This window comes from Spodoptera frugiperda, chromosome 30, assembly GCF_023101765.2.
Source record: "Spodoptera frugiperda isolate SF20-4 chromosome 30, AGI-APGP_CSIRO_Sfru_2.0, whole genome shotgun sequence".
In the NCBI taxonomy this organism is placed as follows: Eukaryota; Metazoa; Arthropoda; class Insecta; order Lepidoptera; family Noctuidae; genus Spodoptera; species Spodoptera frugiperda.
The window spans coordinates 1,487,685-1,512,367 of NC_064241.1; the positions used below are offsets into that span (position 1 = coordinate 1,487,685).

Here is a 24,683-nt window from a genome sequence, read left to right on the forward strand (position 1 = left end):
TCTCAAAAGAGCGGGACATACGGGGTAAATAACCCATTAACTATGTATTCTCTAGTTCCAACCCTTTTTCCTAACAACCGATACAAAACTAATGAAATCACAGTTTAACTCCATGACGTCACATCTATACGGTTCATTGCCTTCAGGGATGAGGAACATTTTATTAGCGGAAGGAATACTCATTCCGTCAAAGTCGATTTAGAATTTGATTTAAGATTTGTATACATTAAAGAACTTTAATATCACAACACAGATAAGGGAAAGTAAACCTTTAATCCGAACGGTAAAGCGTAAAATGAGTTAGAGCAAGGGAAGTGAGTTTTGCTCAAAATAGAACAGACAATAAGAGGGGACGATTTTATAATTAACTGCAATCAACACTGACGTATTGAATTTCTGGAATGTCTGTACAGTCGCGTCGAAATGTTGTATTGTGATGTTTGTGAAATAAATGTTTTTTGATGGAATTAAAGTACACAAAATTTTGCTACTGTAACAGATATTATAAAGGAATAAAACAAATACCTATATGAGCCTAGTTGATCTTTTTGCGAAATCAGCTATGAGTTCTAGGTAGGTTAGTAGTCTAGTAGTATTATTATCTTTTCATTCGTATGTTATCCATGAATAAGTATACTGATAATCTTACGGACTATAACGTGATGTCATGTTATGATTTCTTCGAACTAAAATTACTAGGAACATGTAGATATACAAAAACCTTTTTGGTAAATAAAACATGACCTAAGTAATCAATGGACAATGATAACGAAGACATCGCTTCATTTGTTTTTACAAGAAGTAACTAAAAAGTTTAGCTCCATACTTATAATACACTTTGTAAGCTTTTTTATTATGACATTTTTTTAACTTAGAAAAAACAGCGCTTTAAACATAAAATTTTACATGCACATGACTCTAAACTCAATACAACAATTTGTGAATCACAAAGAGTTGCTTTGTGCGGGAATCGAACCCGCTACACGCCTCACGGCAGCCAGTTGTTCAGCCACCGCGCCAACCATGCAGACTAAAACACCATCAACCTTTTATACAATTACTATGCAAACTCAAAATAACCAAAAACTCATCATAACTCCCACTAAAAACTACTCAAAATGGGAACCAATAATTCATCAAGTGTACTCCTTTACCTCTCCCCTCCCGTTCTGAGCTCGTGCCCGACAGATGTTAACACACGTTGTTTGTTTTCTTACTTCGAAAGATATGTTATGCCCTCTCCCGAGGAATGCTCGTTTTCGTTTTTATTTATGTCACTAGAAATTAACTCTGTCCCAAGTTTTGTACATTTAATTTCTTAATACGGTTATTCGTTTTGTTCCTGGGGTGCTCTGTTCTTGAGGATGTTTTTGCAATGTTATATGTAACTGACTTTATTTGAAGATATTTGTTTTTTTTTAATTTTTAATGTACGATTGGGTTTGGCGTGAATGCAATATTTGTTTCTATGTTTATATTATATTGATATTTTTTGAGATAATATACTAAATTAGTTATTATGTTTTTCGGCTTACCGATATAATTATTTCAGTAGCAGCGCGCGACAGTTGCCGCGTCGCGATTGGCGGAATGCTGCTCATGAATATGAGCCTTTGGCATGGCTAAAACTAGTCAAGTAATTACGTGAGTAAGCCGAAAGACATAATTATTTTAATTTAGTATGTCTCACGAAAGTTATAATAAAATTATAGAAATTAGTTGTTTGAAATCCCTAAAGGTCTCAGCACACATATGGGATCGGAAAGGGATCGTAACCGTAACGCCTTTTGCCTCGCTGTCAACCAGGCGTCAACCTACCGTATGCACGTAACGAAAGCGTATCAGCAGCGCCTGTACGTCAACTCGGCTACGGCTAGGCGACACCGCGCTTACGCCTCGCCGTCCCGTCGCGGGAGGGGAAAGGGGAAAGGGTGGACGAAGAGATGTGAGCTCGGGTACGGAGAGACGTAAGCGCGGGGACGGAGAAACGTAAGCGCGGGGACGATGAGCCGTAAGCGCGGGAATTCAAGTTCGGAGCCTTTTTTTTTTTTGTTGACAGGGGGAAACCTTCAAAAGGCGCCTAGCTTTCTGGGGATAAAAAACTAGGGAGTGTGGGATTTTTACCTCACTAAAACCACCCCGGTGGCCACCCTCAACACCTGTAAGGGGCACCGGGTCCTCTTAATAGACCTGCTCCGGAGCCCCATGGTGCAACGCCTGTTACGGCACATTCCTAGGGAGACGCGTGCCTCCCCTAGCCTTGCTATGCAAGTTGCACGGCAGCACGTGACCACTGTGCTGCCGTAATTCCCTGGAGTCACTTGGGCGCCTAGAGTCCCCACTCTATGCGAATATATTTAGGACCGCTTGCAGTTGATGCAAGCGGTATTAAGGCGTCAAGGCGGTTGCCTCCTCGATACGAACAGGATCGGCCCTCTATCCCGCTAGCAGCTTCCTTTTGGGAATTACAGTCTCAGTAAGGAAGCCACTTCCTCCAATTTTTGGTCTCTGCCAACAAGCCTTAACGTACTGCTGACAGAGACAAATCTCGCCCGATACTTACAAATAGAGGTCCACGCTGGGCACTCCTCGAGCGTTTTGCGGAATCCAGGTCGCTTCCGCAGTGGTTACAATTTGTCGTGGCCTCTCGCCCAATCCTGTTCAACGTCACCGAAGCAACCATGTCCGGTGAGCACCTGAGTGAGCCTGAAGGAGACGCGCTCCTCTCTCTTCAGCCAGGCTTCGAAGTGCGGCAGAATGGCTTCGACAACGCGCTTGCGTGAGTACTCCGGCTGTTCTAGCCGCTCACGCCACCGCTCGAGCGCGTGTCGCCTTGCTTGCCGCCTCAGCCTAACGAACGCCACTCCTGGCATCCTACCGCCGTTTCGGCGGATAGTACGAATTTGGTCATAGACCTTTGCGTCCATATCCGCCAGGATATCCAACGGCGGAAAGCGAGCCAGGAGAGTTGCCGCCTCGAAGGACACTGTTCGGTATCCTCGTGCGATACGAATGGCTATTTTCCGCTGCAAGCGATAAATTTTCGCCCTACAGCGTCGGACGCCTGACAGTCGAGCTGACCAAACAGGCGCCCCGTAAAGAACCATCGATCGCACGACACCCGCGTAGAGGCGGCGAACTTCTTCTCGAGGTCCCCCAATGTTAGGCAGCAGTCTGTGCAGAGCACCCACTGCCTTCTCGACTCGGGGGACCAGGCGTTCGAAATGCTCTTCGAAGCCCCACCGACTATCCAAGGTTAGGCCTAGATACTTTATGTATCGCCCAACCTAGACATGCGCATCTCCAACGTAGACTGACGAACTGGGTGGCTCCGTGGTCCTCGGGAGCTTATGGAACCATAGAGCCTCGGTTTTATGAGGCGCTATTTCCAAACCCAGTCCGCGAATAGAAGCCACGACTTTTGCCACCCCGAGCTCTGAAAGCCGGATAGTCTCCTCAAAGTTAGTCCCACTAGCCATTACCAGCGTGTCATCTGCATAGCAAATGACATGGACATCAGCAGGAAGTTCGACACGCAGGACCGCATCGTAAGCGAGGTTCCACAATAAAGGACCCAGCACAGATCCCTGTGGAACCCCGCACGTAATCTCCCTCCGCTGAACGCTACCGTCCCGGCCCACAAAGCGAATGTACCGGTCGCATAGGTAGGCCCCGATAACATTTTGCAAATAGGGAGGAATTCTGTGAAAAACAAGAGCCTCCCTGATTGCCTTCCAGGGTAGGGAATTAAAAGCGTTGACGATATCTAGACTTATCGCCAACGCAACCCTACCCTGGGACACTGCCTGATCCGACAGCGAGCGGACGCGCAGTATCGCATCTATTGTGGAACGCTGCTGCCGGAAACCATACTGGTTGTCAGACAGGTCGGGACCAACATGCGACAGGTGCCCGACGAGCCTTTCAGCTATTACCCTTTCAAAGAGCTTGGAAATCTCGTCGAGCAGGCATATGGGACGGTATGCAGAGGGTGAATCCGCGGGCCTGCCTTGCTTCTTCAAGAGGACTAATCCGGCTTCCTTCCAACGGGCGGGGAACACGCCTGACTGAAGACAGCTGTTGAACAACCGCCTCAGACGGTCCCCCAGAGCATCTACAGCCAACACCCACACACGGCCATGGACGCCATCCGGGCCAGGCGCAGTGTTTCGAGCACTTAGTCGGCGCACGGCTCGGTCTAACTCCCCTTCTGTAACTCCCAAGTCAGGGGACCAATCTGACGATGGTAAGGGAAGTGAGGGGCTGTCTCTAACTACTGGGAAAAGTGTATTTATCACCCTTTCCAGTAGAACCGGGTCCATGGTCTCCGTGAGGGGAGGAACCCATGGGCGGAGTTTACCCATGACTAATCGGTATGGTCTTCCCCACGGATCCAAGTTCGGAGCCTGTTCCGAGGCGAGGCGATTACGTTATTATTCCGATTAGTGTGCGTTGCAGTAGGGAGTTTAATACAAACCATTCTGAACGGCTCGAGGCGATACGGTGACGATCCCTTTCCGATCCCATATGTGTGCTGAGACCTTAACCCGCATTGAGCAAGCGTGGTGACTATTACCATAAAACGAAGAATAATTAATCAAAATTTAAAATTCAACAAAAATACAATACATTTGGCCCAAACACCCATCACATTACCTACACATTTACTCACCTACATCAAACGTAAATTCAAATATGGAAAAAATATTTCAATCAATTTACACACCGTTTCACAATTTACTATAATAATTGTAGTGTGTAAATATTCCTTTGATCCAATTACAGTCAGTTAGGGGAATGAACGAATTAATTAAAATTTGAAATAATATTGTTCACGTGTAAATGAATATATTTATTTTGCTTGTTAATTGAGTGCTAATAATATTTTTTATTCTGATTGGTGTAGTTATTCAATTTTAGGTCGATTTATTTTTAGAATACAGTATTTTAATTTTGTAGTATAGGTACTTCTAAAAATAGTGCCTTAATAAGTACACTTTGGCATTAGAAACTTAATACTACAATAAGCTGAAAGAACCTTGCTTGGGCATATATCGGCTTGACCGGAGTGATACAACGGCCTCACAGGAAACCAACGTGAAACAACGCTTGTGTTGTGGCTCGGACGACATCAATCTTTCGGATTTCCATAAGTAGCACAGATTGCTTACCATCAGGTGGTCCGTCTGTTCGTTTACCGCCTTATCGCTAAAAAACTTTGCTTAACATTCTTTGGACCCACGTGCTCAAATATACCCTTTGCTATCAACAATCCTGTCAACTTTACATGGACAAGCAACTGTCACATTCCCCATAATTGAACTACACATTCCCACACTCAATTCGCCAAATCCCTTAAAATTCTCACAACAAGGGTGACTTGTGTATTTATAGAAAAAACACCATGAACATTGACAAATGCTGAACATCAGACCTGAAGCGTCTATGAAGAGGGGAGATTTAAAAATGACTCTTTTTCAATGAGACATACAACGAAATGCTATTTTCGTTTCCCCTCAAGTTTCGAATTTAAGCCCCAATTTGTCTTTAAGTTTCCTAGTACGTGAAATTATCAATTAGAGTGAGTTTTTATGTCTGTCCGTAAATATTGACAGTCGTTTGTTTTATTTATTGGGTTCTTACTGGCAGTAAGTACGGATAGTTCAAGAGTTTAAGGGGTAGTTAATATGATAAGATATTTAATGGCGATTGTTCGTTTGCTATTTTATTAGTTGGAGATCCAAGATGTCAGATGATGTTCCTTTTAGTTGGCAAGTCTCCTTTTGTTAATGCGTTTCGATATTTTTTAAAGTTGATTATATATTTCTGTCAAATATTAATGATTTGGGTATATTAAATATTTGACTATTCATAATATTATGTAAGATTTGTAGCAATTGGCGTTGTATAGTCTCTGCCTACCCCCATGGGAGACAGGCGTTAAGTTATGTATGTATGTTCTCTTTCTTCTGATCTAACTCATTTCGAAACATATTGTACTACTGTTCTTAATTTGAAATGAAAAATATGGTTTCAAATTGAAAGCTAAAATTAATTTTGTTTATTTGACTAGACCTGCCCCAACAGTTGGCTCTTCAAAAACAAATGAGGAGTTCAATGATCTAATGGGGAATTGTAATCATAAATATCATTTAAATAACTTGATGATTCCTATGAAAGATTCTCTGGTAATTAAAATATAAATTATTGTGCCTTTTATCCTCGAAAGGGTAGGCATTTCGGCTCGTAATGTCACCATACAATGTACACCCACTTTCCATCATTTATGTTAGAAGTCCCATATAATAGTGAGTGAGTATAAACGAACCCGAGACCACTTACACGGCAGTCGCCCTTTTTATTGAGGGGGGAAAATCATGCAATGACTACTCCCGGCTTGGGCGAGGAGTGTCAGACTCTTATTGACTAAAAACCACCCCGTTCCTACTCCTGCTTTTCGAGCCGGAGCCCGGGTAAACCCGCTAGGTAGTCCGCAGCTCCGGATCAAGTATCAGTCCTACTGGACGGCAGTCGCCCTTGCGACCATTTGACAAAAAGCATCTAGACACACGGCAGTGTGTCCGCCAAGTTCGAGCAAAAAACCGACACACCGGCCGTGGGTTATATTACACGAACCATTTCGGGCCAAGTTCGACCCACCTATAACTCAAAATCTATTTTATCTACGCATATGAAATTTCTAGTATCTGTCGAGATCTACTTACTTATCTAAAATACAAAATTTCATTAATGTGCCTATTTAGGTCTTGAGATATCGACGTCAGAAAATCGCTATTTTTACTATACACTCACTGACTGACTGACTCACTCACTCATCAAAAACCTAGACCACTTCCAATGGTCGTATTTACTTGAAATTTGGCATGGAGGTAGGTCTTTAGGTCAAGGTAAAGGAAAAAATCTGAAAATGGTCAAGTGTGAGTCGGTTTTAAAAATAATGAAGGTGTAAATTCATACCCCTAAGGAAGTAAAACAAAAAAATTATCTATATTTTCCAATGGTCGTACCGACCTAAAATTCGTTACGAAGGTTTTTATTTGGTCAAATTAAAGTAAAATAAGAAAAAAAGAAAATAAACCTTACAAAAATAAATGAAATCCCACCCAAAACATAAATGTGAAAGGCTGCCAAGTTCGATAATATTGGAATGCTTCGCCTATAAAAGAAGTGAGATCTAAATAAGTACCAAGTTCCATACGCAGACTTCAGTTAAAAATGATATAACTTGGCAAGTTTTAATAGAAAATTATATACTTGACTCATTGCGTTTAGTAGGTTTATAACAAAGTGTGTGAAAACTTGCCAACTTGTTATATCATTTTTAACTGAGGTCTGTAGTATGGAACTTGGTACTTATTTAGATCTCACTTCTTTTATAGGCGAAGCATTCGCAATATTATCGAACTTGCGCAGCCTTTCACATTTATGTTTTGGGTGGGATTGATATTAAGTTGAAACAAACTCTTCAATTTGCAATCACCATACGCTTAACGATAAAAAGACATTATAAGAACAAAGACACGCATTTCCATATAAAGTACAGTCCATCAGAAAAATAATAAAAACTTGAACGAGTATTACATACATTAGAAAGTTGCTTATTACAAAAACTTATCCTAAAGTATATTTCCTATAGCAGCTCAGCTGCAGGTGACTTTATAGGTGATTACTGTCTCTTTACGACCCACCTTCTTTTTTTATTTCTTTATTTCTTTCCTGACTTTTGTTTTTGTTTTGTTTGTTTATGTAATTCCATGGCTGATCTCTGGCACAATTTGTGGGGTTGTTTTTATTCAATTTCGTAGTTGTGTCGTTAATTGCGTGGAACGGGGTGGTGGACTATAAATTTGTACGGTGCTTGCATTAGTTTGGGCTCGTGTAGGCTGATGAACGTAAATATCAGTAGTGGTTGTAAGGCCGTTTTAATGTTACCTGGGATAATTGCTTCGAATCTAGACCGGATTTAAGTTTTAAACAAAATAGTGAGGTTAATTTTAGGTAAGCCAAAAGTACCTTTATAATGTCGTAATCATTATTTGTCCTGTTAGCCCGGTGGTTTAAAACGTCCGCTTTTTATTCATGAAAGTGTGGGTTCGGAACTTATAAAACGGCAAGTACACATTGTGACTTTTTCCGAGTTATATGTACTTTCTAAGATTAGACGCCACTAAGAAACGTTGAAGAAAAACATCGTGACGAAACCTGAGTTTATAATTTTTAATTGAAATCGTCAATCCGGATTGAGCAAGCTTGATGATTAATGCTCTAACCTTCTTCGTGCGAAAAGAGGTCTTTGGTCAGCAGTGGCCGTTTACAGGGTGATAATGAATCATTATTTTATTCGTCAACCCGTTAAATGGCATAAGGAAATAAATCTACTTCGTTCTACACTAACAATACTTTTTTAGTTTTACATGCAGTGTGATTTTTAGTTTTACGTGTATTGTTAGTGTAGCATTGATTTCTGCAAAGTAACGCCTGATTGTATTCTATATACTATTTCGTTCTATTTATACATATGTGTACTCTATAAACAAACACTTTTTTATCGACATACGCGAAATTCAACATGACCAAGACACTATTTACCTCTTTACTAGTCTTCAAACCGTTTAACAAGCGAACATTACCTAACCCTTCACTTCATACTACGATCAAATAGTACCCGTATTTACAAAAAACTCTATCCAACACTAACAAATCACCGAAAATAGTTGGAAACAAAAAGAGTCTAATGGTACAGATGTATTACTACTTAACGACGTTAAAAAGTTTATTGGAGGAAACAAATCCTAAATAGAACATGTAAAATGCACATTTATTGCTTTTTGATTTGTGTTTTCTGTAAACAACAACCAATCGGGGTGTGTTTGCCATGGAAAATTATACTCTATCTTGATTAGTTTAAGGTTGGTTTCAGCTTGAAGATACCTCGTCCATAGAAGCGTTTATAATTAGCTATAATACAATTAGTTTGATGTATGCGTGTATTCGAGTGTACGCAATACAGAATCGATGTTGGTACTAAACATTGGAAAGTAATCAAAATTTGTTTTCTTTAAAATGTCGAAATTCGATTGGTTGTGTACACCTAATTAGAGATTTTATACCGTACGTGAATTTTATGGGCGAATAAAATAATTCTATAGTTGGCATGGAAAGCTACTGAACCATTAAATGTGATTACTGTAAGAAAGAATTAACTGCGAACGTGGTTACTAGTTTAATTTAATTGTTTGTTTTTCGATTTTATTCCGTCTGTTATTTATAACTTGACGTATATATATATAGGCTTAGTCATGATTACTAATACGCTTTACGTTTTGAAATATTTTTAAATTTAATGTGAGAGTCAATTGTAAAAGAATTTCTTATAATGTACAATAATTTGTCGAAGAAACACCAGAGGCAATTACAAGTGCGTTGCCGGCCTTTTTTGGGTTAGGAATTTTAGGGTTGTTGAAGAATCAGGGATTGGGAAGATTGGGAATAGGGGTAATTGGCCTTACTCACACAATGAAACACAACGCAAGCACAAGACTCTCCCACACTTAAATGTATGATGACGTACAATACAGATTCCGAATATAATACCCTCTTATATAAAACAAGCGTTGTATAACCTACATAGGCTATTAGCAACAAAATATCTTGTTCAAAATATGTAACCTAAAAATTTACGCTCAAGTTCCAAATTTAGGCGTTATTTGTTAGGGTCCGGAAGACCCTATATAGCTCTAGGGGGTTTAAAAGAGGCATTCGTTTCATCCTACTATTTATATTATGTAAATGTGGTAGGTTTGATGTCGTTTCCTGTATAAAAGCCCTAGATTCATGTTTTTTATTATCCCACCCACACGCACGAAGCGCTTCGCTTCAAGCTTCCTTGTGCGAATTGCTAGGGAGTGGAATTCTTTGCCGGAGTCTGTGTTTCCTGATGGGTATAATCTGGGTATCAAAGCCCGAGTGAATAGTTTACTTATGGGCAGACGTGCTCCATCGTAGGCCGCATCACTTACCATCAGGCGAGATAGCGGCCAAAGGTCCACCGATTAAATGTAAAAAAAAACTCCATATAGAACCTGTACTTCTAATATTGCGGCATAACTTAAGTACTGAATGTCCTGTCAGTAGAACGATTGCCATGCAGGGTGTTCCTTGTTCGATACCCATTCAGAAAAGTACCTAATCATTGAATTTACTGCGCTAGTGCGGCGGCTGGGCAACCGACTGCCGCGCAAGGTTTCATATGTATTTTTGTGAAACTTGTATGCTTGTAAACGCACACATGACACAAGAGAAATTCCTAGTGTGGGGCAACAATATAAAAAAGTCAACCAAAAAAATTGGGAACCCTCAGCAAAACAGTCATCGGCTAGGATAATTTTATTATATACGGTAAAAAAAAATATGAGTACTTCTACCTACATAAAATAAATAAAAAAAAAACTTTTAAAAATATTTTAAATTTAAATAATTTGAAAAATATTTTAAATTTAAATAATTTGAAAAATATTTTAAATTTAAATAATTTGAAAAATATTCTATGTTTGTTTTATTTTAATTAATAAAAAAACCTTTGGTTATTCATCAAACCTCATTTTCAATTCAAAAAAGGAAGTTCAGAATTCAAAATTCAAACTACACGTCAGCGAGCAAGCACGCGCGGACATTTAAACTTAGAACGCTAACACCGACTGTGTACAGTCGAGTATAGCCGACAGATGTTAACATATGCCCGTGTTTTCTTTATTTAAGAGATCTGTTTGTTACTTTTTGTTACGTATCCACGGCGCCTCCGGTCTCTCACTTATTATTTATGGAGGCGAGTGTACCAAATGCCGATGTATATTATACTAGAAATGACAAGCAATTAATTTTGTTTTTTTTTTATAATATAACTTTGCCAATCAGCGTATTTTTCGATTCTCAATTCTTTAAATATCGGGGTAAAATATTTTATCCTCTGTAATATTTTACTTCATTAATGAGGTATTGCAGGGAGAACAATGAAATGCACAATATCATATACAATTATTAACATTTCATGATAATAATGCTGAGTATTTATGACCAACGATCTCTGATTAAGGAAGGAATGAGGGGGGAGGGAGGCGGGGGAATATAATTAATTTGCAATGCTCTTTTTAAAATTTTCAACATTTTAATTTCAACGTATCGAGTGTTGGCTTCATTTTAAAAGTTGGTAAGTTGAAATAAAATATCTGGTGTAAGCAAATAATTCTTTAATCAAAATTGATTTTGGTTTTTGTACTTGGAAAATGCAAGTATATGATATTTATCCAGGGTTTTTAATAGCACTTACTAATAATTGTAATTGAATACGTTTGTGTGCATATTATAATTGTAAAAAGCACTAAAAAAATATAAACACGACATTATTATAGTCACTTAGGTGGACCATTTAAATATCATTATTGTCCATCACAAGGCGTCTACTGCCGAAAATTTGTCTCTCCGAATAACTTCAAATAATAGTTTTATTAACTTGAAAACTAGCTGATGCCCCCCGCTTCGCTCTTGTGATTTACGGACTTTGTGACTAATAAAAGTTGCCTAATATACATCAGCTATCTGCCAATAAAAGTCCCGTCAAAATTGGGCCAGCTGTTTCAGAAATCAGCTGGAACAAACAGATAGGCAAATCAAAATTGTAAAAAGCTATTATTTTGGTATAGTAGTAAAAAGTTTTTATTTTAATATTTCAAACAGACACTCCAATTTTATTTATTAGTCTAGATACACACCGCTGTAAACCGAAATATTTTTTTATAAAATTTCGAACATCGAACAGATCTCTTCCATTGTCTATAACTGCGCGTTTCCAAATGTTCGCCAGTACGGGGTCGGACAACTTTTCACATAACTCAAGCCACTCGATTTGGTAGCACAGTTTATTATTTGTGCTCCCTGGCCCGCTGTGCTCCTGGTAGCTGTACTGTACATATTTCGTATTTTATCACAGCATCACTACTACGTCTTTGTTTGACTTCGAAACAAGACATAGAAGGGAATAAGTACTAAACAACTTTAATTTTTATAGGCTGGCTGCCTGGTAGAATATCTGGTGGAATCGTGAAGTCCAAAGAATCGGGTTTGGTAGCTCAGTTGCTTTTTTTGTACTCTTCGGCCTGCTGCGCTCCTGGTAGTTGTATTCGTATTTTATCACAGCCTCACTACTAAAGCTTTGTTTCTCTTCGAAACAAGACACAGGTTTTTAAACAACTTTAGTTTTTGTAGATTTGCTGTTTAGTTGAGTAACTGTACTGGTAGAATTATTTAGTCCAACGTGTTTTAGTATAAAATTTGTGCTCCTCGAACCGCTGTGCTCCTGGTAACTATGCTGTACAAGTATCGTATTTTATCAAGATTTAAAATGTTGTTGTCAATTTTAGTTTTAAAAATTCAACTGATAAGTTCAAGGACTTGAATTGGAATTGAGAAAGAATTATTGAGCTTCCCAGCCCTGGAAAAAACAGCTAGAGTAAGGAATACCCTATGTTCGGTGTTTAATACCTATTACTTACTATCCGCAGGGGTGGTGAAAACCTAGAAAAAGTGATTGCGCACTGATGCTGTCCACGATCCTCAGACCTGAGGGCACGACCAGAGAGAGACTCTCCAATAACGTAATTAACGGTAACAATAATATAACAAACGATAACTAAGTATTAGTACAATAAGTTCTAGTCATGTCTCTTCACTACTTTGAGAATATCAAGCACGATTTCATATATTTTATAAAACGTTAGCAAGTTAGTTTATTCATGAAACTCCAACTTTTACTCGACTTTTACTTTTTCTTAGATAAAATCTGTATCGTAAAGATGCTGCGTTATTGGGACTACTTACTGAGAAGTTTTAGATTCTGTCGACAAAATCAATATTGCATACGTGGTATGCTTCCTCTAATACTCTAGTAGCGTTAACTCTATAAGCTATGACAGTGAAAGTATGGAGCGAGTGGATCATTCTTTAAGACTTTGGTGCTGTAATCACGATTGACTGCAGTTAGTAAATATTTACTGGGAACACAGCAGTACTTTTAAAATCTTACTATATAATATTATGTATTTGTGTGTTTTCGTGTTTGTATGTTGGTTTGTTAATCAACAGCATCAAAACAACTGAAGGGATCGGGATGAAATTTGGAACAGGGGTAGATTATAGTCTACCTCACTCTTCTTTGCATCTTGAGGTGGGACTTGGCAAGGCAGTGCCCTTTCATCTTCTCCAGGTGACATAGGGATTACCGACTTTGGGCTCAAAAAAGGGGTTAATCTAGGAATAACACATAGGCTAAACTACTAGCAAAAGCTAGTTATCAATATTTTCTACCTACGTCTAATATTTTCTATCTATAGAATATACAAAATCTAGGATTACTACGTCATTTTACATGCTTAGTCGATCTTGTATTCCCAAAACTTAATTGGCACGTCCTTCTTAGCTTTGGAAAAATATTTCAAGTAAAATATTCCTTTGTAATAAATATAATATTGCTTCTATTTTGGACATCAAGGCTTCTAGACAGACATTACAACCATGACCTATAGGTATTGTCATAATCCTATTGTCTTTGTTTGTGTATATTGTATATTATTACGTAATGGCGTGTATGAATTATTACGTAAAATATGATCTAGGTATTGTTCAAGTGTATACATGTAGACAGCTTGAATAAAAGTATGGCAGAAATTACTAGTAATATACTGTTCGTTCAAAAATTGACTTTATGTCTGCCTAAATAGAGTTGACTTTATGTTTATCAGAGTAGTTATGTATATCTAAGAATGTTTTGAGATGAAAACGTGATTAAAGGAAATTCGATTTAAAACCAAAACAGAAAAGGTTTAAAATTGAAACAAAAAGGCTTTCAAAGATAGCCGAACGAAATAACTACGATAGCTAAAGCAACTCATTAAATGCTAAAGTTACGAATGTAAGTCAACGGTAACAAACCGTGCAGTCACGATTTTAAACTCTTTGAAACTACAGACAACTTTCAAAGATTATTTCAACTTAAAAAGGCGACTTTAAAGTCTACATTAATAAATAAAATTGAAGTGTCTCTTTGTATTGTAACATTGAAATAACTGCTTTTTACTACATGCATATCAATATAAATACGATTTATATACTGAAATTATATTTTTTACAATTTTAGTTCTGTGTCTGTCTGTTTGTTCTGGCTAATCTCTGAAATGGCTTGACCGATTTTGATGGAAATTTTATAGGCTAGTAGCCGATGTACTAAAGAGTAATTTAAGCTACTTTTATTTTAGAACAAATATTATGTATTTTATTTTCGAAAAAATCAAAATCTCAACACGCGGATGAAGTTGCGGGCAACAGATAGTTTAATATACAACTTTTACACTTAACTTAGTACTTAAAACTATGTTTTTGTTTCGTTAATGGATAAGCAAAAGGTGTTTGAAGCAGTCACTTTTAGTAAGTATTTTTAATGAAATTGAAAACAAATGCATATTGAGTGATCAGTTGTGAAAAAGTGTTTTAATTATAAATTGTTTATGACCCAAATTTTCAAGTGTAAGAGAGCCATGAGAGAGGAGTGATACCACGGCCTCGCCGAAACAGATGTTTTAAGTTTTTAAGCCAAAAACTCTTTATTATTACAAGACTATAATAATTAGACCTCATATTATCATCAAACTCAACATCAGTCTCATATGAAGTCCAGGGATCCATCCTGAGCCTATTAACATATAAAACCCGAGAAATAATATTGTAAACATGAAGTCCGAAGAATATTTTACATGTCCAATAGAATAAGTCAGAAAAGGCCCTCACAGGTCTGTGAGGGACATACCCTCTTCATTTCAATAACCATTTATTAGATTTATGGTATCTGACTGTATTTGTGTTGGGCACTCGATGACAGAAATTGAATATTACAAAAATGGTGGAATGTTTTCTGTTTTTCTTATTTTTTGGAGCAGATGGCATTTAGGTTTTCTGTGAAAGAAGTTTTTACGTGAGACGAATAAATCTGGGGACGGTTAGGATGTAGAAAGTGTTTGGGGACCGTTTAGGTCGTTATATAAATTTTGGTTGGTGAAAAAAACTTGTCAGAATGTAGCTTCCGCTATTGTAGAAAAATGATTCTTATTATTAGAGGCTTAATGGTGATTAGATTCTATTGTTTTAATAATAGCAGGGTTCTTTGTAAAACTCTTTCATCAAGGATAACATTTTGGGATCTTTAGGGTACTTTTCCATCAGAGATGTGCTATGTAGCTATGGTGCGAGGATGTAATAGCCAAGCTCTGAAACTATGTGATCATCTCCCCTGATACCAAGCTATGTAGCGGTGTGAGTAAGATGTAACGCCTTAAAGTAGCTGCACGACGAACACGCACAGACAGCACGCATCTTTCAATAATATAAAAAAACATATCTTAGCTTCCACCAGTGCTAAGCTATGTGTTCTGATGAATATGATTGGTGGAAGCCTAACGCATCCACAGCAACATAGCATAGTACATCTCTGGCAGAAAAACATCCTTAGGCCCATAGGCGTGCTTGAAACTACCAGACCTTCGAAGGAATTAGTAAAATATTGTTACATTCTAGATTTTTTTTTACTAAAACATTTTTACCAAAAAGATAGTTCTCCAAAAAAATTTGAAAAACATCCTCATCAAAATAGAGAACGTGTAAAAACAGGATAGTAACAAATAAAACCTTTTCCTGTTCTTCAGAGATCAAGGACAAGGAGTTATCATTTGTCACAATAAGTCTTTGCTCAACGGATTCAAGGTTAAGGGTGGCGCCAACTTAATCAAACTAAAGCCTTTACGGATCTTTTTCCTATACTTTTCTTATAAATAGGCCTGAAATAATGATATCTTGCGCTGTAGTTGCCTTTTGATCAGTTGCCATAATGACCTTGAACGGATCTCTTCTCGCAATTTTTTTTTTGGTGTGGGGGGGGGGGGAAATCGGCTAATTATTTCTGCCTCCTTGGGCGAGGTGAGAGGGAGTGTCAAACTCTAATTGACTAAAAATCACTCCGTTTCCACTTCTGCTTTTCGTCCCGGTAACCCGCTAGGCAGGCCACAGCTCCGGGATCGTTTGTCATTACATCAACAAAATATTATATTAAATTGTAACTAAATATGGATTTGTTTTTCTTTATTTTGTCCAACTTTAGGACACTTTTTCCTTAGGTATATAACTGGTAGTTTTTGGAGTAGGCCTTAATACAGCAGCAGAAACACATTGGGAATTGATTTTTAAACGATGATAACACCTTATTCAATTTCATATTAAAAGCAAGCAAGTCAATGTGTAGAATTTATTCCGTATTGACTAGACTGCCATTTGTCACTGGTTATACAAATAAACGAATACATCAAATACAACTAAATACTTTTGAGATAAACTCAGCTTTACGTCACATCAAATCAACAGTATTTAATACTTACACCCAAATGTTTACCATCCAATAAAACAGTTCTGGATAAACTGAAATCATCGCCACTGATATTGGCATACGGCTTGGCTCATTTCATTCATTAACAGTTCATGTGGCCTTAACTAACCCTGCTTGCATCGAAATAGACAGATTTAATTAAACTTCTATTGCATGCAGCGAACAAACACAATTCCAATGATTTTCATGATTGATTCTCAGGAATTTTGGGCTTCTAAAATGTCTAGTTGAATTTCGGTGATGAATGTTGATAGGAAATTGTATTAATTTGAATTAGTAGAAGCTTGGTTTGTGTTTATTTTATCAGTATTTGTGATAACTGTGTGAACTGAATGTATAGATAGATGCAACGCTACTACCGATCATACTATACCTAGTCATAGGTTCGAATTTAGGACCACACAAGACCACACAAACTATATTACATTACCCATTTGAAGATAAAATAAATTGTAATTATGACAACATATACTTATCATCCATTATGAATCTTTCTCAATGCAAAACTTACCTATAGAACTGCTAGACACAGTTTCTATAACACACAGCACGAGAGTAGCAAATACTAGGGCAATATAGGAACTAGGAGACCAAACAAGGCCAAGCTTTGTATTGCAAACAGACCGCGTCATTTCACACCATCTCCGCACACAATACTGATGTGCGATTCGAAGCCATTGCCGTTTTACATACGACATCTTCCAATTGAATGATCCAGTTATACTGTTATTACTAAATCAAAGCAATTGAATGTTATTCTGTTACGTCAGTATTGTGCACTGGTTAAAGTCTTTTCTTTCCTTTCAAAGTCAAAGTCAAATCATTTTATTCAATCAGTATTGCAAGGTGCTTTTTAAAGTCAAATAAATAAAAAATCTCCAACATTTATGCTATTACGTAGAAGAAGTCCGTAGTCCATCAGTAGTCTTTTACGGACTGGTGACGTTATTTCATGCCTTTGTACATGTTTAGATACAAGTATCGTATTTTCACGCCTTTTATCCCCAAAGGGGTAGGCAGAGATGCACATTACAGCACGGCACGTAATGCCACTGTACAAGTGTACAATGTACACCCACTTTACACCATTTGTGTTATAAGTCCCATGTTTTAGGGGTCACCACAATAACAGTACGAAACAAACTTATACATAAATTACAACTGCACGATTGGTGGCTGCTGCGCAACGTGTCGAAGGTTCGATTCCCGTGCAAAGCAATTCTTTTTGTAGTTTCGGGTCTGGGTGTTATAGGAATGTGAAATTGTATGTTTGTACGCACCCACGATACAGGAGAAATGCCTTAGTGTGGGGCAACGTTTAAAAATTATTGTTAAACTCATCTTTATCGTTATATTTTTTAAGAAACCGAGGCTTTCAATCCCTCTTTTCTATTTATAAACACACCATCTAAAAGAATTTTCACAATAAACGGCTGATAAAAACTTCATTGTTTAGTTAATTTTCCGGTTATTTAAATCGGTGTAATAACTGGTTATAAAACGGTTTTTTGTTATTTGAATAACTTTCTGATAAACGTTGAACGGCTATCGCTTAGGGAAAGCTGCTTAGCGACTTATTGGCTTCTTGATCCTGTTGGGTACTTTTTGTTTTGCTCTGATAGGTCGTTGTTCGATTTTGATTTGTTTTATCGTTGTTAAGTATGCGTATTTAGCCTAATTAACCCCTTATAGTGGGTTCCCAAAAGTTTGTTTTATGAATTACTACATTTTCTATGGTAATTTTTGGGTAAGGATAATTATCGAATGACTCATCCCACCATAGGCGAAAAGAAGTTTCAGACTCTTATTCCGTTCCAACTTATGCTTTTTTTAAATCTCCAATGACTTCTCTTGCTTTAGGAGAGAGGGACTCTTACTGACTAAAAACCACTCCGCTCCTACTTCTCCTTTTCGACAAGGAGCCCCGGGTAGCCCGCTAGGTAGCCTGTACCTCCGGTCCAACTGTTTATACTACGAGCCAGAACCACGGTAACTACTTGCGCATTATCCGTAGCCCCAGTTAAGCATCGACCCTAGTGGGCGCTATAGATGGCCTGTATTTTAGAAGTTACTTCATAGTGATGACAGTCACCGCTTACCACAGTGCATGTTTATCTACCCAATAATGTATCCTTCTGAACATCTCTAGTTACGATTCAAGAGAAACAAAATATCAATATACACAAAAAAAAAAACAACATTTTCCTAAAACAAACAGTATATCAATACACCCCTAACGTTTACAATAAACACACCACTGTGTAAGAGATACAGTAACAAAGGGTTGGCACTTGGCATGGATCGGTGGTCGCGCTCGGTACAAGCTATCCACTGCGCTCAGTAAACATTGAACTGCATTGATTATGAAACAGATGGGACACGCGTTTGAAATGTACCCTCGGGCTGTATAAAATTCTGGGTTACGAATTCTATTTTGTTGTTTTTTTTTTCTCGTCGTGGTTATGGTTGTTGGTGGGTAGGTAAATTATGTAGCTTTTTAGTGCCCGGTTTATAGATATGGTGTACATATAATTTTATTTTTTAAATACATTGTCCTACTCTAAGCTTTTCTCCTGTATCGTAGATGCGTTTCCAAACCCGAAACAACAATTTGTGGATCACACAAAGAGTTGCTCCGTACGGGAATCGAATCCGCTACACGTTCCACGGCAGTCAGTCAACCGTGCACTCATCCGTCCAGTGATTAGGTTACAGTAAGCAAGTTGACGATATATTTTTATAAATCTAAACTTGACCAGTTCTCACATAGATAAAAAAATTATTATCTAGTAGTCAAATTCAATGAAAAATAAAATTTATCACTTTTTTCGAATCTTAGACCAAAAAGTTGCGACATAGGGCTAACGTAAGTTACCTACTCAATATGAAGGCATAAAATAATATTCAATGTTCGTAAAAACATTTATAGTAAATATTCTAAATACCTAAGATAGTTTTCATAGAAAAAACCCCCGACAAAAAACTTAATTTCCCTTTAAAAAGTAAAAAAATAATAAAAGAAACTTAATCTTAAAGTACCTAAGAATGTACTAATAATAAAAAAAATACGTCTCGTTGGGGGACCGCTACTAATTATTTCTTACTTATCTACGATTTGTTCATAAGTATCACAAGCTTGGTGTTAACATTAAACTTAACTATAACGCAGAAAATAGAAATATAGCGGCGCGGGCGGCGGTGTACAGTCCGTATGAATGCGGTGCCCCAACGCGACGTATTTTTTTAGAATTATTAGTACATTCTTAGGTACTTTAAGATTAAGTTTCTTTTATTATTTTTTTACTTTTTAAAGGGAAATTAAGTTTTTTGTCGGGGGTTTTTTAAATTTTAAATTTAATTTTTTATTTTATACTTTTTATAGGTAGGTTAGGTTAAGTTAGGCTTAGTATATTACATATACTTACTATAATTTTGATTCTTGTTAAGGTAAAGATTACATTCGAGGTCAAGCTCGTTCGCTTTTATTTATTTTTTTTGACTTATTAATTACTAATTTTTGTTTCTACATATAAGTAGGCTAAAGATTACATTGGTGCAAGATTTTTTGTTTATAATAAAACGGTAAATTAAAAATTTTTAATTTAATTATTTTTTTTTTTAATTTTTATTTAATTTTTTATTTATGTTAATAAGAAAAAATAATATCTTTCAATATCTTCTTTCATTGCGGTTTAATTTGAGACCCCATCCCAGTATATTTGCAGACCTTCGGGTAATCTCCCCACTTTCACCGCCCATAACTTTAAAACGGCTTAACCGATTTTCCTCAAACATGTCTAAGAACACTCGCATGTAAGTCCCCTTTCATACAAAAAAAAAACTAAATTGAAATCACTGCATCCGTTTGGGAGTTATGATGCCACAGACAGACAGACAGACAGACAGACAGACACGTCAAACTTATAACACCCCTCTTTTTGCGTCGGGGGTTAAAAAGAACAATAAAAGTCAACAAAACAAAATTAATTCACCGTAGTTTTTGTAACAGTTTGTACAAAAGTGAAACTTTTGATCTTGTAATTAGGGCATAGTTTTGAACTTTCACATAAATTGGGTAATTTATAACTTTAGAAAAGTGCTTCTTTATTTGAATCTTATATTTTTCGACGCAAATAGCGACCAGGGCGGCAGTTTGACGGCCTTTGTAGTTAGTTTAAAGAAGTATATTTTGTAGGGAAAGAAATAACAAGATAATCACCTTGTTATTACTTACTTTTGTAGTTTACTAGTTGTAGGGATTATTTTTGTTTTTCGAAAAAGGAAAACATAAATTTAGTATGACACTTCTTATTAATAAATTCAAGCAAACATTTTAGTCATTCCAGTTACGCATATTGGAATATTATGTAGGTAACGATACAATCAATGTATAATATGTTTGTAGTTGTAGTTTGTTCCAACCGGCCTGTCTGGAAATCATTATAGTAGGCCTATGTTCATCAGTGGACATCTTATGCTTGATATGATAATGATGATGATGAAATAGGTTGTATGTGACGTAAAATATAGTTCACGCATTTCAGGTTAAGATGCTATAAAGTCAGGATTCTGGTATCCACCATTATATTTGGAACACACCTGAATCACAGTGTTATGGTGACAGTAACAACATTAAAGCCAAGGATACACTAGAGGACAAATGTCCTGCGAAACTTTGAGTGAAACAGCGGGACGTTGCCGCACTTTGGTCAACATATCTGGCAAGTGGCAACATCAACGTCACCGTGGACGTCGCGGTTGTCGCCATATAATAATATGAATAATATGACAGGCTGGCTTCGCTTGACATGTCACCGATACATGTCGTGGGACATTTATCCCCTAGTGTATCCTTGGCTTTACTAAAGACTAAAGACAAAGTCCTTTACATATACATTTTAAAAATCTACATCTGTGTCATTGATCAACTATATGATAGCCAATACGGGACATAGTCTCCTCTATAACTACCAGATCAGCTCGATGGAAGAGACCTGTATCATCTGTAAATAATTCTAATCTATGACGGTTTTATATTGGGTTTAACCGGGCGTCTCTACACGCAATATATTTGGTGGGTGTACCTTACAGGCCAACGCCCATTGCCTATCTGTACAACGATAAAACTATTTTATGTATCTTTTCGAAATACAAGATAGCTGCTAATCTTCTCATGTTTTCGTTCCAAGTGTATTTTGTTTGCGCGAATTTGCGTTAAATTTTAAGGTTCAGTTTACCAAATGTAATGTTTTTGTTTGGCTGTTATGTTTTGAAAGTTGTTTTATAGGTATGTTTAAAGAAGACAAAAATCCCTACTTTGCGTTAGAAAGTGTGCACAATGTGAACATAGCTTTATGTGATTGTAGGTATGAAGTTTCAATACAGACTTTTTAAAAGACTGGTATCAATACGTTTCGTTTACCAATAAAACACCAATGTACGCTTGCAACAGTGCCGAAATATCGGAAACTCATCGAAATAAATAAACATGGTAAATATCCCAAGTTCTAATAATAGTACCAATGTACCGTAACTCAAAGATTTTTGACTCATTAAAGAATATCCTACTGTGGGACAAGGTTTAAAAAAATATTTGCAAAATGTTTTTCTGAAACCTGGAAGTTTCTCGATCAAAATAATGTTTAATTAAGTACCCAAATAATTTAATTAATAAACACCGTCCACCTTCCGCGTAAAGGAGCATAATCATGAACTTAAACACGAAAACCCTGAAAATGGGTCAAAACTGAAATTTTGCTGACGAAAAAATAAATAATACGTTGCAAAACAAAATAATTAAGCGCTATTCGTCGAGTTTTAATCAGCTATCTCATTACGGAGCGTTGGTTAACCGACCAAATATAAAGTGCTGTTTATCTAAGTGCGGATCTGTAGTAGCGAGCGACGGTTGCGGTCAGTCGCGTGTCGGTGCCAGATTGCTTTTTGCTTTGGTCGCATATTCGGTTTTGTAAGATCGGTTGAGGTTAGGATGTTAGAATGTGTTTTAGTTTGGATGTGAAAATTGTATTTTTTAAATTTCTAACAATGATAGACAATTTGAATAGAGGAAAATGTATTTCGAATTGAACTAGTCAAGTATGGCCACCGTAAGAGCGGGTCTGCAGACGGCAAGCATGGGTAGCTAACCGCTCGACTAGAAAGTTTACCGGGGCTTCGGCTCGAATAACAGGAGTAGGACCGGGTGGTATTAGTCAGTAAGAGTCTGACACTTACTCTTACCTCGCCTAAAGCGAGAGAAGCAAATGGATAATCTCCTCTCCATAAAAAAAAAACTAGTGGAGTATGTACAATAAATATCTACTAATACTACTTTGTCTAATAAATATCATTCAAAATCAAGGAACTTTTTTTTAACCTAACACACAGATTATTTGAGGTTACCTATATCACCTTTTATATTTCAAATCACTTCCCAACGCTAATTTAACTTGTAAGAGCCTCAGAAACATGAAAAATATAAGAGAGTGTGAATGAACATCGACACAATGACATGAATATTACATCAATGATTTATGGAAATGGAATCGCTCCGTAGCGACTGCCTTTTGTCTAGACACCCTGATCTGATTCAGATTTCCATATTACGAAAAAAAGAGCTTAAAAATTCTTTCAATCTTCCTTCTTTTTATTTTTATTTGTTACCTATCGAATCAAATTATTTATTCGCTAGTGATAGAGCAAAGTGGCGAACAATTGGGGAGGCCTATGTCCAGCAGTGGACTGCTATAGGCTGATGATGATTTGCAAGATCGAAAGATTTTCTTTCAGTGATAGTTTTAGGAAATAAATTGTTTAAAAAAACTGCTGTCCAAAGGCCTCTTTTCACACGGAGAAGGTTTGAGCATTAATCACCGTGCTTGCTCAATACGGGTTGGCGATTTCTTATAACTTGAAATTATAAGCTCAGCTGTTTACCTTCACCGTTAGTCACTGATGTCTAAATAATCTTAGAAAGTACATGTAACTCGAAAAGAGTCACATTGGTACTCGCCGTTGGTATGTCGAACCGGCACCCTCATGCACGAGAAAGAATGTCCTAAACATCGGGCCGCACGACATTTTTTGAAAGTATATGCAATGTATAATTTAAAGTTATTGACATTTTTAGTAATAAAAAATACGTTTATTTAAGAAAAAAAAATGTACAGATACCGCATCTAATAAAACTATCCGCTTCACACATCCAGGTCATTGGTTTCCCTTCGGCCACTATTAACATTTTAATCACCTGTTTACAAGCAACAAAATTAATTTAAAATTAACCATGTGCCATGAAATCCAATTACGTTGATAGCTAATTAAAATTTTCATAATGTTTACACCTTATAGCCCCTTGTACGTGTTACTTTTAGTAGTCATTATTAATTATTATATTTGTATCAACTTGTAATACTGTTTATCGATAATAGATTATACATACAAGTCCGTTTTACATTGCATTTAATACCTCTTTTAAAACTGTGCAGTACTTTATTTTAGTTTATCATTCTCCGGGTTACTTTTGCAGGCAGAGTCGAGGTTCTAATCAACAACTTTAACAGCCTATAAGTGGCCACTACTGACTAAAGGCATCTTATCACAAGGTAAAGGTTTAGTATTAATCTCTCTCTAATTTCACTGACTTTCAACTCAACCTAGCTTATTTAAAATTCGCTGTTGACCTTGTTGTGCTAAGTGAATGCAGGCTAAATACTAATAAAAATATCCCCCAATTAAACAATTACTCGGCATACCACACCACCAAACATTTAAACAAGGCTGACGGTGTCGTCATCTACGTCTGCAGCAAACATAATTTTAAAGTGAAGGAAATTAGATTGACCCATGCCTCTTGCTTACAAGTAAACATCAAGCCCGATCTTATAGTCATAGGTATTTATCGCTCTCCATCAAATACAAATGCAGATGACTTCATTAATTCTTTGTCTCTTCATTTGGATACTATTTCATCAAGTAATAAAACGTCATAATCACTGGTGACATCAACATAAATTTAATCCCTAAGCATGAGGAACAATCGTACGTGCGTTCAAATAGACTTAATTATCTAAACATGTTGGCGTTGCACGGTCTACTCCCTGGACACTCACTTCCAACTAGAGGTAAAAGTTGTTTGGATCACTTCATTTTGAGATTAGCGCCAAGTAAAAAATCTGCTTTT

At 37.0% G+C, this 24,683-nt stretch overlaps 1 protein-coding gene and 1 long non-coding RNA gene across 3 annotated transcripts in view; one reads left to right on the forward strand and one right to left on the reverse strand.

Annotated features, from left to right (window-relative positions):
- The window catches only part of LOC118269946 (uncharacterized), a 102,076-nt gene extending 84,908 nt beyond the window's left edge, over positions 1-17,168 (reverse strand). The window contains exon 1 of the mRNA XM_035585343.2: positions 17,013-17,168. Within this exon, the coding sequence (XP_035441236.2) occupies positions 17,013-17,133 (121 nt within the window). The 5' untranslated portion in view covers positions 17,134-17,168. The remainder of the gene's footprint in view (positions 1-17,012) is intronic.
- LOC126912830 (uncharacterized) overlaps positions 1-24,683 on the forward strand; it is a 481,090-nt gene that overhangs the window by 261,070 nt on the left and 195,337 nt on the right. The gene's annotated exons all lie outside the window — the stretch shown is intronic.